General features: G+C 49.1%; 1 protein-coding gene and 1 long non-coding RNA gene across 2 annotated transcripts in view; both read left to right on the top strand.

Moving 5' to 3' along the window:
• LOC101934398 (IgGFc-binding protein-like) overlaps positions 1–2471 on the top strand; it is a 31182-nt gene extending 28711 nt beyond the window's left edge. The window contains exon 17 of the mRNA XM_005314188.2: positions 2334–2471. Coding sequence (XP_005314245.2) covers positions 2334–2340 — 7 coding nt within the window. The 3' untranslated portion in view covers positions 2341–2471. The remainder of the gene's footprint in view (positions 1–2333) is intronic.
• Positions 2472–6537: 4066 nt separating this feature from the next.
• LOC135976809 (uncharacterized) lies at positions 6538–13744 on the top strand. Its single transcript, XR_010594104.1, has 2 exons — positions 6538–8475; positions 11216–13744. It is a non-coding gene; the product is annotated as an uncharacterized LOC135976809 (long non-coding RNA).
• The last annotated feature ends 5078 nt before the right edge of the window (positions 13745–18822 follow it).

Below are 18822 nucleotides of genomic sequence, written 5' to 3'. Positions count from 1 at the left end.
ATGGACACAAATCTGACATCAGGAATCATAACATTCAAAAACCAATAGGAGAACACTTCAACCTCTCTGGTCGCTCAGTAACAGACTTAAAGGTGGCAATTTTGCAACAGAAAAGCTTCAAAAACAGACTCCAGCGAGAAACTGCTGAGCTGGAATTGATATGCAAACTAGATACAATCAACTTAGGCTTGAATAGGGACTGGGAATGGCTGAGCCATTACAAACATTGAATCTATCTCCCCTTGTAAGTATTCTCACTCTTCTTATCAAACTGTCTGTACTGGGCTAGCTTGATTATCACTTCAAAAGTTTTTTTTCTCTTACTTAATTGGCCTCTCAGAGTTGGTAAGACAACTCCCACCTGTTCATGCTCTCTGTATGTGTATATATACACATCTCCTCACTATATGTTCCATTCTATATGCATCCGAAGAAGTGGGCTGTAGCCCACGAAAGCTTATGCCCAAATAAATTTGTTAGTCTCTAAGGTGCCACAAGTACTCCTGTTCTTTTTGATGGGCGTTGTAGTTCAGGTGCCTCATGTCACCATTCTTATGGATAGGCTGGGCTCTTTTGCTGGAGTACATCTCCCATGATACAGCACAGCCAGGCGACTGCCATGATAGACCCTCTCCCTTCACCAAGAGGAAAGACTGGTGCATCATGGGAGATATATTCCTGCCAGGGAGCCTGGCCTATAGAAGAGAATGGGTATGAGAAACCTGAACTACAGCATCCATAAGGTACTGCAACAACATTTCAAAATTGAAATATTTCAGTTTGGGGGCTTTGGTTTTTTTTGACCAAAAAACTCCAAACACGTTCGATGGACAACAAGCAGAAAATTCATTCAGTTTTCCGGGAAAATTTTTTCACCCAACCATAATTTGTTGTTGATTTTCTGTTTGCCAAGACGCCAACATTTTCATTTTTTGGTCATTTTTCCACGGGGAAAATATAAAGACACCCTCCCCTTTAGCGACAGGAAAAAAGAAAAATTACTCTCCCCACTAAAGACAACTGATGTCTTTTGCAGTTGCATGTTTTCCCTCTCAGAACCCATCAGTTCAGTACTCCTAGTAACCCTAAGCTCTGCTGTGGCACTTTTTATTGGTGGATCTCAAAGCATGTCAGAGTTACCCTCTTTTACAGATAGGGAAACGGAGGCACAGAGACTTGCCTTAGCTCACCCAGCAGGCTTGTGGGAGAGCTGGGGATAGAACCTAGGGGCTCCTGGTCCCAGTCCAGCTCTGATGCACTAGATCAAACAATTCTTCCATCTCCAATCACCAACCCTTCCCTCCTAGAACCCCATGCTTCCCCTTTGCCAACACGTCACCCTACTAGCCCCCATCTCTTATCATAGCGGAGGACGGTGATGCTGCTATGGGGAAGCTCATCTCTGGGGGGAAAGGAGGCCTCTTTGAGATGGAGGTTCTCTCTGGGTGGTGGTGGTGTAGACAGGGCTGCAGGTTGCCTGGAACTCCTGGAAAACTTGGCTCTACATCTTACTGGTGGAGCAATCAACCTTCTGCATGGGGCGGTATGCTAACCCAAGCCCTCCAGGAATAGATAGAGCAGCTGTAGCAGGAGCTGCAGATGGTCCAAGTATTTTGAAGTGCTCAGCAAAGGGTCCCCCCCATACGGGTAGAGTCTATTCTAGTCTTGTGAAGGCCAAAAGTATAATTGGGTTCAAAAAGAACTAGAGAAGTTCACGGTGGATAGCTAGGAACACAAGCCTTAAGCCTCCAACTGCCAGAACCTGGGACTGGACAACAGGGGATGGATCACTCTAAAATGCTCCATTCTTTTCATTTCCTCTGGTGCATTGGCCCATCAGAGGCAGGCTATTGGGCTGGGATGGACCATTGGTCTGATGCAGTGTGGCCGCTTTTATCTTCTACAGCTGGGTGAAACTTTTTGCTTGAAATTTTTGGCACCAAAAAATGCAGATTGAGCAACAATGAAAGAGTTTTGACTGTTGAATTGTTTGCGTGTGTAAAAACCTTTTACAGTTCTGCTAAATTAAAACATTCTTTTGACAGTTTTTGAAACAAAAAGTTTTGATTTTGCTTCCAAATGGACTTTTCAAGGTCTCCTTTACCTCCGTTACATTTTAAATGTGGCCAGACACTGTTCTGATTTGGTCAAAACAAGTTGTGTTCCAGCTGACACCAATTTTGAGTTTTCAGTTTGCTGAGAGCTTGAACCTTTTTGCTCCGACCCAAAATGAATTTTTGCCCTGCGGACCCCCCAACCCAGCAGCAGCCCAGCTCTAGTTCACGGGTGTTTTTGATCAATGTGGATGCTAATTACTATTTTCTCTCTTTTAGCAAATAGCAGCTCCACCTGGAACCATCAAAGATCAACCCTGCATCTACATTGGACTCGGCCCATTGTCTAAACAATTGCTAACCACCCCAAGGTATTTGTGATACCTGAGGGCCAGTTGTAAGACACAGTAATATCAGTCAGTGTCTCTAGAGCAATAAATCCTTGCAATCCTTCCAATACCATTGTGCAGCTTCATTGTCTCACCCTGTGTTCATGTTATCCCTCTTAGCAAGGCACGCGCGGAAGGTTTTGGCAGAGCATTTCAGAGCCACAGGGAACTGTGATTTCATAGACAAGCCCAGACCATTGTAGTCATCTACACACACTGGCATCCTGCAGAAAACAGGACTTCACTGAATTTAATTCCCACACCAATTAATTGAATGAGAGCAGATCTCTTTGAAAGAACATCCAATCTTGATTTAAAAGTGTATGGAGAATTGCCCATGACCTCTGGTAAGATGTTCCCCCATGTGAGTTACCCTCCCCGTTAAACATTTTGCGCCTTACTTCTGAACATATCAGTTTCCATCCCTTGGATCTTGTTAGGCCTTAGTTTGTGAGATTGAAGAACCTCTACCAAGCTTCTGCTCCAGCACACAATAGAGTCCTAGACAGATCAGAACCTCACTATGTCTGAACAGGGCCAGCCATGTTGGTACCTACCCTGCTGAGCCCATGGTATAAATAGGTGAAATGATCACATATGGGGAACCAAGGCAGAGTTCCTGATTCTCAGATAGCCATCAGCAGCATGAAGTCACCTTGACTGAAGGAAGCCCCAGGGTAGTTCTGGGATTCAAACCAGCATATTCCACTGCCTTTCAGTCCAAGGCCATCTCAAAGCACTGCTAGGACAACTCTCACTGGCTGGCCAGGCTCCAGAGCTTACAGGAGGAAACTGATGGATGTTTTTAAGAAGGCAATCAATGAGTTTTTGCAACAGGCCGTGTTTCCATTGACTAAGCACAGTAAGGCCTTAAACAACTTTTAGACACCACAGTAGATCAAGTTGTAGTATCAGGAAGGGTTCTGCCAGCCCTACGCACAACCCTAGCCATTTTGGTTCAAAATTGATAGGGGGTGGGGGAGGAGAAGAGAAAAAGGACACAGCTGATGATTGAACAGCTGCAACCAGGTCTATTACTTTCCACTAAAGAGAATCAGAGTATCAGGGTTGGAAGGGACCTCAGGAAGTCATCTAGTCCAACCCTCTGCTCAAAGCAGGACCAACCCCAACTAAATCATCCCAGCCAGGGCTTTGTCAAGCCTGACCTTAAAAACCTCTAAGGATGGAGATTCCACCACCTCCCTAGGTAACCCATTCCAGTGCTTCGCCGCCCTCCTAGTGAAACAGTGTTTCCTAATATCCAACCTAGACCTCCTGCACTGCAACTTGAGACCATTACTCCTTATTCTGTCAAGACCCTTCCATCTCAGCCCATCCTCTCACTGGCTTTTAACAGGCTGAAAACCTGAATAACCTCACAGAAAGGAGGTACCCACAGGGACCCTGGCATGGGGAAGAATGGAGATAAGTGTGGGGGGCACAGACCTGCTGCTGTGGTGATGGTGAAGGAGGACAGAGTCCCTCAGACAGAGGGGGATGAGAGAAGGAGCAGTAGGCTGAGCTCAGCCTACATCTCCTGGAAGTAGAGATTTTGTGAGGGTTTGACAACTGAGGCTCCTCCCCCTCTGGAAAGATCCCTGATTTATGCCCTAGAGGAGTGATTTTCAACTTCTCATTTCCAGCCCTGCTAAAAATCTCAAATAAAGGTGCAGCCCCCTTTGGAAATCTGAGACCGTCTGCAACCCCCATGTTGAAAACCACTGCCTTAGAGAAAAAAAGTCTTATAAGTGGGGAGGAAAAAAGCCACTGAACACCAAGCCCCAAAGTGTAGCTTGTTCCTTAGTTTCTTCCCACCTCCCTGGCAGGGCCGGCTTTAGCAAGAGCGGGGCCCGATTCCTGGGGGCGGGGCTTGCTGCAAGCCCTGTCCCCAGGAATCGAGCCGCGCTGCGGCCGGGGTTGCCGGGCTTGGGTCCGACCCGGAGCCGCGCCGCGGGGACCGGGCTGGGGCCGGCGCCGAAGCCGCGCCGGCGCCGCTGGGGCCTGCGTGCTTGGCGGGAACGGGCGGCGCCTCCCCGGAGCCCTTCTCGCGCCCCCACCACCCCAGCTTACCTGGTGCTGCTGGCCCGCCCCTGCTTCTTTTCAGACTTCCTGTGGATCTCTGATTCGCGGAAAGCAGGGGAGGGGGCGGAGCGTTCAGGAGAGGGGAGGAGGGGGAAGTGAGCTGGGGGCGGGGTGGAGAGCTGCAGCATGGGGCCCTCTTGGCACGGGGCCCAATTCAGCCGAATCGGCCTAAAGCCGGCCCTGCTCCCTGGGGTGGGAGAAAGGCTGAATAACTTAAAAAGGCTCCCTGATCCTGGCTTCCAGCTCCTTCCCTCCCCCTGGGCCTACCCCCTCCCCCCCCGACCCTTCCTCTTGGTAGAACTAGTGGTACTGCCCTTTCATGTAGAGGGCATTACATGGCAAGTTAGCAAGGGGGAAGTCACCAGCTCTAGTCTGCCCTCCTGAATGCATGTCAGGAGACACCAGCACCACCCCCACCCTAAAAATCAGACCAATCTCTTACAAAGTGCCTTCCTCCCCAGCCCAGCCAACACAGGGAATGGAAGAAGAGACGCTTAGCATGGCCCATGAGTGCAAAGCTTTATTTTTGAGAGAAAAAAATAAAAATAGCCAGAGAGTCAGCCCCTCCCCCCCAATTTTCTTTTGAGAAAAGTTGCCAAAAACCCCTAGTTGGAGAGGCTGGAAAACCTCCACCAGCTGTATGGATGGTAGGAGGGCAGTGAAGTTTAGAAACTCACCTTTCCATGAGGGTCTCATGTCTGGGCGACACAGCAGAGGTCACCCTTTGCATGGTACATGGACACCCCAGTTCTCTGGTGTGAATCCAGAGCGACTCCCATTAGAGTCAGTGTAAAGCTGGACGAGTCCCCCAAGATCTAGTTCACAGCATGTGAATGGCTTGGCGAGTACTATACATGGACCTGAACTTGCCTCAAAGTCAGGGCTGCCCCCAGTGTGACATGCCATGCAGCACATTCTGTTATCCATGTTCCCCTGCAGTGAATCATTCAATGTTTCCTTGTATTAGGTCCTCATTGACAACACTGCCCTGGCACTTGAAGGTGACACCAGAGGAATGCACAAGGGACCAGACTGTTCCAAGAGATTTCAGCTTTATTTGGTTATATATGAACACTGAAGTCTTAGTTTGCAGCTCTGATCCGGACTGGACCCTCCAGTTAGGATTCCGCCACTGCTAGAAAAAAAAAAGCCAAGGGGAATCTAGATCAGTGGGGAGCAGTAGGTCTGACATGGCTGGAACAAGTGGCCTCAGGAGATGCCATAGCAGGTCAATTGAGTCCCCCTGCAAGTGGAAGCTCTTCTTATGCCTGGATTAGGAGCATGGCTCTAGTCCCAGTGCAGTTTAGTTTCAGTCAGGATCATATCCTGTGTCACCAGATTTCAAGAGCGCGCCACACCTAGCAGCTCCCCCACCCCATGAGAATTAACTAGAACCCAGGAATTCTGATGCCCAGTGCCCCAACCCATCCCCCTGTCTCCAACCCACTCCCCTCCCAGAACAGGGGACAGAAGCCTGGAGTCCTGGCCCCCAGATCCTTCCCTCCCCCTGTGCCCTACCCACTAGACCCTTCTACCAAGAGGAGGGGTAGGAACTAGTGGTACTGCCCTTCCACGTGGAGGGCATTACACAGCAAGTAACCAGGCAGCAGTTGGTATTGGGTTGGGGTTAGGGTTGCATGTCTTTCTCAGCTCCAGCTGTAGACATGAGCCCGGGTCAGGGAGGAAGCCAGCAGCCAAGTGCTTCACATTTATATAGCAAAGGGCAACACCCTCATCTAGTGGCTGGTCCACAGAGCCAGCTGGAGAAGTTGCTTCATAGATTTAAGGGCAGGAGGGACCATGATGGCCCATCCAGTCTGAGCACCTGTATGGCACAGACCAGATATCAGGCAGGGATCCTGCACCCAGCCCATAGCTTCTTAGGAAGGAGAAAGCCCAATGCACAGTTACAAACCAGGGAGTTAGTGCAAGGTGGGTGCACTGCTGACAAGAAGCTGGGTGTAAGATCACAAATTGAATCTGGTCCAATAAGATGCAGTTGCAAATGTGGAAGCAGAGAAAGAACTGACAGGAAGGGGATGCAATGCATGACAGTTCGTTAGCAAGAGTCAGGCTAACTGTAACCCTAATAACGCGAGATTTGTAGAAGCGAGGAATGTGTGAGGCGAGTGGGAAAGAACTGTGTGAGAAGTTGTTGCGACCTTGTGTAGATAATATGGAATGTAGACTAAGAGTCTACATTAGTGAGCAAAACAAGATATCAGAATGACCTATGTATAAACAAAATGCAACTGTTGCTCATTATTGTCTGTAACAAAAGGTATAAATGCTTGCTGTAATTGTTTACCTGTTGAGAGACCTGCTTAGCTCTCTCCCTCTGCGCAATTGTGAGAGTTAATAAAGCATCTGACTTGCTATACCTAAACAAATAGTGAGAACTCTGTTTTTCTCCGACAATTTGGGGGCTCGTCCGGGATGGCAACGCCCGCAGAGGCACCGGCAGCTGCTACGGATCGTTCCCCTTCGAACCCCATGGTGCCACAATAGAGGTAGGAGACCTTTTGAAATCTCTATTGGGGTGTCGGAGGAGGACTGTCCGTGGGGCCGTCTGTCCCTGTTGGGCTCACGCCATCCGAACTTATTGACTGTGCAGCAAGGTCAGATGCTGAGCGGCTTAGGGGAATTGTTGCCGCCCCCTGTATGCATATGCGAGGTGCATAGGAATGCACTGGTGTTGAGGGGTTGTTACCCCCTCAGGAGGGGTTTTTACCGCCTCGAGTGATGCATCGAGGTACTTGGGAATAGTACCTGGAGGTACTTGGGAATAGTACCTGGAATAAGGCCTTAGTGTGTGTGTGTGTGTGTGTGTGTACACCAGTGTGAATTGAGTGTTACCGGAAGACGCCCAGAGTACTCTGCGAAGTCTTTTGGCTCGTGACCAGAACTACTCTAACGCAAGCCCGGTAACTAGAGGATCTTTTAGGCGATCCGACCCACGGTGGGCTAACTCGGCCTGGCATCGTCCGGCGAGGAGGCTACCTGGGTCTAGGAGTGTGTGAACCCATCTTCCCTCCCCCTTTTCCTCTCTGTGTGAGCCACTGACAGTCTGATCATCTCACTGGATGCAACAGAGTAAGCGGCGCCGTCTCTCTGAGACTAGCCGACGCTCTTTGCTGAAGGGAGGTGTAGGAGGGTCGTGGCCATCCTCGTTAGTCTCTCCTGTGTGAATACCCTGTAAGGAGAGATCCTTAGTTTATGTGCCACTAGCGCGGACAGGGCATCCTCCTCCCTGTGTGTGTGATTGGAAAATGGGTGGGGGACAGTCTAAGGATTCCCTCTCACCCACTAAGGGTACCCCAGCTTATTTCATGTACGTACATTATGGTACTAAAACCTGCAGGTATTTAGAGAATTGAAATCATTACACGCGTGAAAATTCATCTAAACAATGCCTACTAGAAGGTACCTTCAATCTAGATAAGATCATACATCTCAGAGGAGCTTTTAATCACCAAAAAGCCTCTGACACACAATGGGAGCAATTTGTCTATTGAGGAAAGGAACGGGTTAATTTGAAATTCAGCTTGGTCCAGAGATAAAGAGAAAGTTAATCTGCGTTCAAGGTCAAGAATCAATGCAGACCAGGCTAAGTACAAAGAAAAACTGCTTTCAGCCCCAGCGGACTGTGAAAAAAAATATAGACATAGTCAAACCAAAGGCAATACAAGTTACAGTGCTGAGATTACATTTGCAAAGCTTAACTGTCCAGTGAGATCCAACAGTCTGCCTTTGCGACCCTGGAGCCGGCGTGGTTTGGGGAAGCTGAAGAAGCCACAGGCAGCCGGCCTGGACTGGAATCACTGAAAAGATGCCCCAGGAGACCTCAGGGTGTAAAAGAACTGCCCTCCCAAGAGAGGAAGCAAGTTGGAGATTGCACAGCACCTTCTCTGAACGTTATACACAGACATGGCCAGTCTGGACGTACGTGTGTGAGTATGAAAGTGTGCCTACTCTCAGCCGCAGTAAGTCTGAGAACCGGAGAGGGATTTAGCATTCCTCTTTCCACCCAGGCTGACCGGGAAGGGTGTCAGGTGGATCTACCCCAGTCGTAGCAGGACTGGGCAATAGAGAAGTTGGAGAAAAGGGAAGAGTTGTTTACTTGATAACTAGAATTGAGCAATTAAGAGCATAGATCATGAACCAGGCAGCAACTCAAACCTACGCCCAGGGCAAGTTGCAAGCCTTGAGACAGGACTTCCAGGCAGAAAAGGAAGCACTGGCTAAGCAAGTACCGGTCCTTCAGGGACTTGTCAGAATTTAACCATTTGTGTTTGCATATGCTGTAAGAGCAGTGTGTTTGCCACAAGAGAAAATTGAATAGTTAAATGCCAATGGGTCATGCGTTTTGCCCAAGTGGCAAGCCTCACGAGGGAGGACTCGGGTAGCCTTGTGAGTAAGAATGTTTAAGAGAAGAGACCAGGAAGGGTGGGGGCTAGTTGAGAAGCCCACCCTCCTATCTAAATTGGTAGTGAAAAAGCTGGTGCCCATGGAAGGGACGGTTCAGCGAGAAAAGCAGGATCGGGCCCAAGCGGGCAGGCAATAGATAGAGAGATTGAAGAACAGGTTGGAAACTTTGAGGGCATAGTGGAAGGAAAGGAGTAAGTAATTATAAGCATGGGGATTTCAAATCCCCAGGATAATAATTGAAATGGTAAAATGTGTGTAAGACAGAGTCTTTGTACCAAGGTGCAAGGCTCTCCTTTCTTCTGCAGAATAAAGCAACTCTTCCTTATCCCTGTCTGGCTGTTATTGGCTCTCAGCTAGGTGGACCCGATATTTTGGTGACAGTTACTAGCGACTCCGGTTAATGAATTTCTGTCTTATACATTTAGGTGTTAGGTGTGTGGACGGAACTGAGCCTCTCATTTGTAATTCCTCAGAGTGGAAGCCATCGCGTGCGATGAAGCTCTGAGGTTGAATTGGGATCCTTCTGTCCCGTCCCCTGTAGCGGTCAGTATTAGTAGAAATTCCTGTAATAGGATCCTATTAGGCCATAATTCCCTCTGTTCTCTGTGTAATTCTCTGTTAGAGTATCAGCAGGCAGATGGGTGAGTCTCTGGTAAAACCCTCTAAGGATAGCCCTTTGAATTATATGTTAAGTAAATGGCCTTTACCCGGTGTTCAGGAAAGAATAAAGATTTGAATTTGTTTTTGGGTAACAAAATAGCAGATAAAAGATCTGGTAAAAAGAGAGAGAAGGACAGTGCCCCTGGCTCTGTGTGGTCGAACTGTCACTTTACTAGGGGTGCATGGAGATTTTGTAAGCACAAAAGAAACAGTTACACCTTGTGCAGAAATTGATGTGGCTAGTGTTGTGGAAATTGAATTGTGGATAGGATGTGCATTTTCCCCAGAACATGTGCAGTGTATATTGTAGCAGAGGTAAAAGAAATGCAAACCTACCAATATAGGTTGTGTCGTCTCTTTCAGATCACTGGGTGTTTGAAAGCAGGAGTTAGAAGTAAAAGGCAATCAAAAGTCTGGGAAAGTTAATTGTGACTTCTTAAGTAAGAATCTTTAAGCTGTGGATAGCTTTGAATCTGGAAGCAAGCCAGAAAGCATCTGTATTAATGCAATTTTCTAACTAATAAGGTAGAAGCCACTGAAACCTGGGCTGCCTATGAAACAAATACAAGGAAATATGGGGTAATTCCTCTGTTTTGTCTAAAATCAACAAGAGTATGTGTGTATATAAAGGAAATATTTTAAGCAATGACTGACTACCCAGAAGGGGTAGACCTCTGTTCTTTTGTCTTTCAGATCATCAGAGAAAACGGATGCCAGCTGAACAGCATTCAATGTACCATGCATTTACTGGTACAATAGGAATTATTTTTGTGTTCTTTGTCCTGTCTTGTGGTGTTTGTCTTGTGGCCAGAATTGTTGGGTTTAATATTTTCATAAGACCGTCTAGTTCAAAATTAAATAGAAGGGTTAAATCAAAAAAGCAGATACTTGTTTTATTCAACTTGGAATACAAAAAGTGTTTGGATAAATCAGGAAAATGTGATATACTAAAGTCTAATACAGTTGCTTAAGTAAGAAAAAGAAACTTCATTGGCCAGATTTTTTTTTAATTGAAAAAAATTGTTGTTAAAATTTGCATACCAACAGTCTTTGGAAGCAAGGACATGGAAGGTTAACCCACTCCCCATATTGCCCATGGGATCCTTCTGGCTACCTCAGATTTCTAGCCAGAGGGCTGGGGAGGGAGGAAAGCTATTGGACACCTGAGGTTGTACCGAGTGGACTCCTCAAAAGTGGGTGTGCTTGTCCTGGTTTGTTGGTCCAAAGCTCTGTAATAAAGTTATTTTACTGGAAGGGTGTACATGGCATACATTGAATAATAAGGCTAATGTACTGTATAATGGCAATGTGTATGTGTTCATTGTTGGGAAAAGGTGTATGAGTGAAAAGTGGAAGTTTCCTTTGTAGGTTAAAAGAAGCCAAGAAGGGGAGAAGGAAAAAGATCAGAACGAGTTAACTGAGGAAAAATAGCTAGCAAGCTCAGTCCAAAGATAAGATGCTGGCACCATCCAAGGACACTGCCCACAGCTAAGACTTGGCTGATAGCCAAGAAAAGGGGGGCCTGAATGTGCCCAAGCAACTATGAGATCTGCAAAACACTGCCAGGCACTAATGAAATGTGTTAGGTTTCTTTTCTCACAGATAAAAGAAGTGCTACCCAAAGACCCTAGCAGCCCTGCCATTTATTGAAACAAGGAGACTGAGTCTACGTAAAGTCCATCAACGAAAGACTGCTTTGGCTCCACACTGGAAAGGCCCTTTCCAAGTCCTGTTAACCACCACCACCACTGTGAAGTGCCAAGGACTACCTGCCTGGACCCATGCTTCTCACTGTAAAAAGACCCCTCCACCTCCGACTGATGATAAGCCTATTTCTCCTTCTAGCTCTGCTGTGTCTTCTGGACAGCAGGAAAAAGAAAGAAAGAAAAAAAAAGACAAGGTGAAGTGCTAGTAACCTCTCCCTTGTCCACTGACAGACCTACTGTGCCTCTGGATTTTTTCTAGAAGAAGCAAAACCATTACAGGGTGATGTGCTAGTAACCTCTCCCCTGTATGATGCTAAACCACACTGTTTCAGGAAAAGAGAAGAAGGAACACTTGCTTCACTGAAACCACAAAGTCCAGGGATTCCTGACTACAAGAGACATTAAGAACTGACCCTGGTGAAGAAACAAAGAATTATACGCTGGCAGGAAGAAACTTGTGGGACCCATGCTTGGGAATGTGGTATAGTACTACACCAAAAAGAAATGTATTAGGATATCAATGAACTGTGATTAACACTACACTAGGGACTGTTAAATTTTCATTACCCTTATCCAGTTTCCAGATTACCTCTACATACCCAAATTGCTCACAGGGGGCTGCCATTAGATTAGCACAACAGAGGGCTTGGGTTATTTCCTCTAGAAAGAAGAGAGACTTGACCGGATCCCTTTGGGATGGGGCCAATAATGCAGCAGCAGTTTGGAATATTTTTAAGAACCAAGAACATGATGAGAAATTGGGGCAACTAGAGAAGGCCATTGGCCTTGTTTCTGGAGCACAACTAACCCAGGTACAGGCTGGAGTTGGTGAGTTACATGTTATTTCTGCCCTTAGTTCAATGACCCAGAAGTTGCTGACAGAGATGGTATTGAATATCACTGAGGCTGGGAAGGCATTGCAGTGGGATCTAGCATGTTCAGAAGTCAGGATTTCCTGAATGACCAGCTAATGGCCATTTGGAATGATCTAGAGCATCAGGCTTGGCCCACTGCCCTTACAGACACATCAGGAGTACCATCTGATCTGTGGCCATGGAGACATACTTGGAAACTTTCTGGGTGGAAGTGTGGACGTTCTCAGTGCTCCTTCCAAGCATATGGACCGGTTCAGGGGGTGTGGGCTCCCACATACCGAATCCTGCCGGGTCCATGGGGAGGATGCATGTGGGATTGGGTAATTCACCGAGACATCTGGGAAATTAGACCTCCTGGTATGCCCAATCGATTTTTAGTCAGTGCTCCTGGGATTACATCTGACATTTGGATGGGGTTAGGGAGTCAATGGACATTTTGGCCGTTACAACCCCCACAGCTTCAGTGTATCCGTAAACTGAAGCCAGGAGAAGTTGTTACTCTTCATGACTACGTTTGCTGGGAGGGTAGGGGACAAGGAACTACCCTGACAGGACACTTATTTTTTTAAGCTAATGATAGCTGTGTGTATGTTAAAGCCACTACATTGCAAGACATACATTTTAATCTCATTACCACTGCAGGCAATCATATTATTTACTGGCCTGCAGATAGAATTTTGCAAGTAGCCCTTAGGTTCCAGATACCCTTTAATTGGACTAGTTTAGTACCTGATCGATTTTAAAATTTGTTTTCACTGTTACCAGAGGTTCAGAAAATCTCTGAAGTACAAGGGCAAATTCACATGCTTCAAAATGTATATCAAGTAGAAAAGTATGCCTTTCATACTGTTTATAGAGTATCTATCTTATGTACTAAGTATGATGTATTGTGCTTTATGACTAAGGCTGTACAACAACCCCATTATAGTATTGCTATGGGAATGTTATTGCTTGTATTTGTTATTAGTTAGCTTAGGATTATGTTACTGTTGTTGTAAAAGACGTAATAATAGTAATACCTTTCATGTCCATGCTCATCATGCATTGTCATTACATCCAATCAAAACCCCTAAGGTTGAAGCATCTGATGTAGAATCTGAATTCCGAGATTTAATGCAAATAGAGATTTGAAAATGTTTGTTGTACTAGTATACAAAAGGGGGGGTTGTGGAAGCAGAGAAAGAACTGACAGGAAGGGGATGCAATGCATGACAGTTCGTTAGCAAGAGTCAGGCTAACTGTAACCCTAATAACGCGAGATTTGTAGAAGCGAGGAATGTGTGAGGCGAGTGGGAAAGAACTGTGTGAGAAGTTGTTGCGACCTTGTGTAGATAATATGGAATGTAGACTAAGAGTCTACATTAGTGAGCAAAACAAGATATCAGAATGACCTATGTATAAACAAAATGCAACTGTTGCTCATTATTGTCTGTAACAAAAGGTATAAATGCTTGCTGTAATTGTTTACCTGTTGAGAGACCTGCTTATCTCTCTCCCTCTGCGCAATTGTGAGAGTTAATAAAGCATCTGACTTGCTATACCTAAACAAATAGTGAGAACTCTGTTTTTCTCCGACACAAACAAGGCTAATATCGTTCTGGGGCTGTATTAACAGGAGGGTTGTATGTAGGGCATGGGAGGTCACTGTCCTGCTCTGCTCAAGTACTGTGTCCAGTTCTGGGCACCAGGCTGCAGGAAAGAGGGAGCCAAACTGGACAGAGACCAGAGGACAGCAATGAAGAGGATCAAAGGGTTAGAAAACCTGACCTATGAGGAAAAGTTAAAAACTGCACGTTTAGTCTTGAGACAAGATCAAGTGGGGACCTGAGAACATAGTTGAAGGCTGAGGGCTGTTAGAGGACAGCGATCAATTGGTCTCCATGTCCACTGAAAGTAGGACAGGCAATAATGCAACTTTATTTGCAGGAAGGGAGATTTTTTTTATTTTATTAGTTAAGGAAACAAAATTTAATTTTAAGGCAAGTTGGAAGCCTATTCCAGAGCCTAAGGGAGGTTGTGGAATCCCTGTCAGGGAGGTTTAAGAACAGGTTAGACCAGGGGAGGGCAAAGTATGGCCCATGGGCTGGATCTGGCCCATCAGGGCTTTCAATCCTATCCACGGGATTGCCAGCTCTGGGGTGCAGTGGGGCTAAGGCAGGCTCCCTGCCTCCCCTGGCCCTGCGCTGCTCCTGGAAGCAGCCTGCACCATGTCCCTGCGGCCCCTGGGGGAGGGCAGAGGGCTCTGTGCAGTGCTCTTGCCTACTGGCACTGCCCCTCATAGCTCCCATTGGCTGGGAACAGGAAACTGCAGCCAATGGGAGCTTGGGGGGGGGTACCCACAGGCAAAGGCAGCATGCGGTGGAGCTGCCTGCCCTCCCCCCCCCCCCAGGAGCCACTGCTGGACATGCTGGCCACTTCTGGGAGCAGCATGGAGCCAGGGCAGGCAGGGAGACTGCCTCAGCCCTGCTGCCACCCTGGAGCTGCTTGAGGCAAGCAGTGCCAGGCTGGAGCCTGCACCCCAAAGCCCTCCCTTGAGCCCCCTGCTGCACCCCAACCCCATGCTCCAGCCTACGCTCATGGCCCTGCATACAATTTCCCCACCCAGATGGGGCTCTTGGGATAAAAATTTTGCCCAGCCCTGCGTTAGACAGACCTGCCAGGGATGGTCTAGGTTTACTTGGTTCTACCTCAGTGCAGGGGTTGGACTGGATGACCTCTTGGTCTCTTCCTGCCCTATATTTCTGTTACCCCATCTCCCCAGGGGTGTGAGGCTAATAGTGCCCCATTTGTACCATGAGCAGGGCAGGTGCAAGGATGTTTCACGCCCTAGGCAAGACTTCCACCTTGCCCCCCCCACCCCCATGCCCTGTGGCAACTTCCCCCACCCTGCCCTAAAGTGCCCCCCCCGTGGCAGCTCCCCACCCCAGCTCACCTCTGATCTGCCTCCTCCCTGAGCACGCCGTCATTGCCGCTCCACTTCTCCCGCCTCATAGGCTTGCGGCGCCAATCAGCTGTTTGATGCTGCAAGCCTGGGAGGGAGAGAATCAGAGCGGGGCAGTGTGCTCAGGGGAGGAGGTGGAGCAGAGGTGAGCTGGGGCAGGGAGTTCCCCTGCATGCCCCCTTGCCCCCCCTTACTTGCTGTAGGCGGCCCTCCCTGCACCCCCCTGCCCCAGCTCCCTCTGCCTAAATGCCGATGACGACTGGGGCGGCCAAAGATCTGGCCGCTGCCGAAGGACCCGAAATGCTGCCCCCCAAATGCTACTGCCTAGGTCGCCTAATGGGTTGCACCGGCCCTGATCATGGGGCACCAACACAGAAGCTAAGGGACTGCCCAAAGTCACATGGAGCTTGTGGTAGAGCTGGGGAATTGAACCTGGGTCTGAGTCCCTGAAAAACAGCCATCCTGCCTCTATAAGTAGCTTGTATAGCAGCCCTCTGTCATCCCCTCCGCAGAGGGAATGTGTCACCCTGCTAGCTAAGACTTACCATGAAGAGGCAAAGTCCTCAGCTACCCAGGAAGCCAGGACCTCCTGGGTGTCCGAGGCTGGTGTCCCTCCACATGTCATCAAGTCATCCATGCTATCACCATTGAAGTTCCCACAAATGCCACAGAGCTCAGCAGCGTAGGACCCATTTGCAGTCACGTCCAGCACCCTGCTGGCATTGAGATGGACCTCCACTTTTTCCAGCCACTGGACCACCATGCCCTGCTGGGACCTGGTTAGATACAGTTCAGCATCGATGCTGGTGGGTAGCGAGACCGTGTGGCCATTGACCTAATGGGGTGAGGAGAAGGAACAGATTAGGAGGCGGTTACAAAGCTCTAGAGACCAGAGCTGAGCAAGATTCCTTAACACAGAGGGCTGGATTTGGGGTTCCTTCTAGTGCTTCACTTCTGATTCTCTAGATGTTGGCTGCTGTCGGGTTGCTTGCACCTTTGGAGACCAGATACCACAGTAAATGGGCTCCTGGCCTGGCCTACCTCCTCATCCCAGTGCCTTGGGTTCTCATGTATGAGTCACCTCCCTCACCATTCAGGTGAGCAACCCATGCAGTAGTTTTCATGTGGCTAGAGATGTCCTGCTAGTGTACTATTGCGATCTACTGGCTGGAAAAAGCTGTCCAGCCATGTTTCATAATCCCTATGCTGCAGGGAGCCAGGTGATTTTCCTGATGCTAGAGTGGCTAGATCTGTGCCTTTGAGATAAAGGCAATCCTAAATTACAGCCCCATGGATCAAAGGGATCATCTAACCTCCCCTGCTGAGGCAGTCCTTACCCAGACTGTGCCCTCTGTGTCAATGGCAATGAAGACTGCACTGAGGAACATGTACACTGGCCACATGTCTGGCATCTGGCGGGCATTGCCAGCTCTCTAGCACGATTCTGAACCAGCCGGTGGCGTTCTGCTTGCAGACCCTGCTCACATCATGGGCTCCACTGGTCGGGGCTGCTCCAGACAAGCCATCGAAGGTAGAGAGGAGCTGCCCAGGGGCCACCAGGCAGGGATGCTGCTCTGCGTAGCAGCCTTGCACACCATTCCTCAGCCCACAGGGCTTCCTGCTGGGGCACCGGTGAGGGCTGCAGGTCGGACAGGAGTGATTCCCCCAGCTGGAGAGAAGAGGACAGTGGTAGAAGAAGGAATTGAAGCCAGGCTAGTGCCATTATGCCAGCTACCTGCAGGGAGACCTAGTGCCAACCCAGGCAGAGCTAGTGTAAGGGGACTGTTGCCCCCTTACTAACATTCAGTGGGGGTGTTTTGGTTGGCTAGCTCCCAGCACTAAAAGGGGAAGGGTCGAGGGCAAATCAGGAGCCTGAGACTGATGGTCCCCAGGAACCATGGGGAGAGGCCAATGCTCCAGATCAGCCTGATTGACAGGGCGGGCAGGCTAATCAGGGAGTCAGGAGGCCAGAGGGGGTCCCGTCCTCCGTGTGAACTGGAATGGCCTGAGTCAGACTGAGTGGGGCCGAGCTAAGGAGAGAGCAGGGGCCCAAGCTGAGCTGGAGAGCAGAACCGTGCCAGCCGCAGAGCCAGAGACGCAGCCCAGGGAGAGCAGATCCTGTGCTGGGAGCAGAGGTGCAGCCGCAGAGCCAGAGACGCAGCCCAGGGAGAGCAGATCCTGTGCTGGGAGTGGAGCTGCAGCCACAGAGCCAGAGATGCAGCCCGGGGAGAGCAGATCCTGTGCTGGGAGCAGAGCTGCAGCTGCAGAGCCAGGTGTGGTGAGCAAGTGGGGCCAGCCAAGGGGGAACCTGGGCAAAGGGCCCAGCACAGAAAGACACCCCCAGACAAGGGCCCTTGCAGGCCAGACCGGGAGGGGGACCTTAACCCTACGGGGGGCTGACGCTGGGAAGAAGGGTCCCACCACTCAAAGCCCGGAGGTGTGTGGCCACCACCATTGCAAGTGTCCAACCCGCAGCGTCTCTGCAGCACGGCCTGGGCCTGAGAAGGAGGCCTGGGACCTACAAGAAGCAGACTGTGACCTGCCCTGACATTCCAGAGACACTGGTTGTGATGTTCCCTGCCACAGAGCAGGGTGATGTGTTTTCCTTTAACCTTTCCCATTTTTCCTTGTTCTTTTCTTTAGATTAATTGTTAATTAAACAACTTGTATTTGCTTTAAATTGTATGGAATAATCAGTGGGTCAGGGAGGTGCCCAGTGTAAAGAGAGTACCCCGGAGTGGGGACACCCTAGCCCCTGTCCTAGGTGACCACAGCAGGGTTGGGGGTCGAGCCCCCCAGGAATCCTGGGCCCAGCCTTGTTGGGGTTACGAGGACTCAGCCAGACAGGAGAGTGGAAGGGGAGCCCTCAAGGGCAGGGAGGCCTCTGGGTAAAGGAAGTGGGAGCGGGGACTCAGATCCTTTCGCTTGCCCACCTCACCGGGGTAGTGCAGAAGTCAGGAAATTTCCCCACAATAGCGGGACCATTCCCCCGCTTACATAATTGGCGTCACGAACAGGATCCTATCCACAGGGTCCATCCCATTGGTTTTCTGGTTAAGTTCTAGTAGCATGGTCCGGGCCTAGTTGAGCACCCTACCATGGCTGGAATTGAAGAACTACGAACCCAGTTTGCTGAACTTCAGCGCAGATTATCAGACCAAGCGGAGGCATTACAGCAAGCTAGAACTGAACAGAGAGAAGCCTTATCGCTGGCCAAGGCAGTAATAGAGCAACAGACAGCAGAAGCTAAGAAACCCCCTACTATTTATGTCCCACGGGAGCGGAAGGTCACGGAGTTTGGTGGCTTCCCGACTAGACCAGGAGACATTACAGTAGAGGAGTGGGTCAAGTCTGTGAAGGCGGCTCTGCGTGTGCTAAGAGTACCTGAAGAAGATCATGTGGACTTCATAGAGGAGCACCTCAAGGGCCAGGCCAAGGCCACAGTAAAGTTCATGGCAGTGGCAGACAAAAAAAATGTGGAAAAGATATTTGAACTCCTCCTAGAAGTGTATGGGGACAAGGTACCTATTGGAACCCGACTAAAGGAGTTCTTTGAGAGAAAGCAGGAGCCCGGTGAAACTATCCGGGCATATGCATATGACCTCCAGGAGAAAATGAGCAGAGTGGAGCGGCGAGACCCTCAGCGAGTTCCAGACCCAGATACGGTTCTGAAAGAGCAGTTAGTGC

This window comes from Chrysemys picta, chromosome 20 (assembly GCF_011386835.1).
Source record: "Chrysemys picta bellii isolate R12L10 chromosome 20, ASM1138683v2, whole genome shotgun sequence".
Lineage (NCBI taxonomy): Eukaryota > Metazoa > Chordata > Testudines > Emydidae > Chrysemys > Chrysemys picta.
Note: the sequence above shows the minus strand (reverse complement) of the source record. Positions and strands in the feature narration are given on the sequence as shown.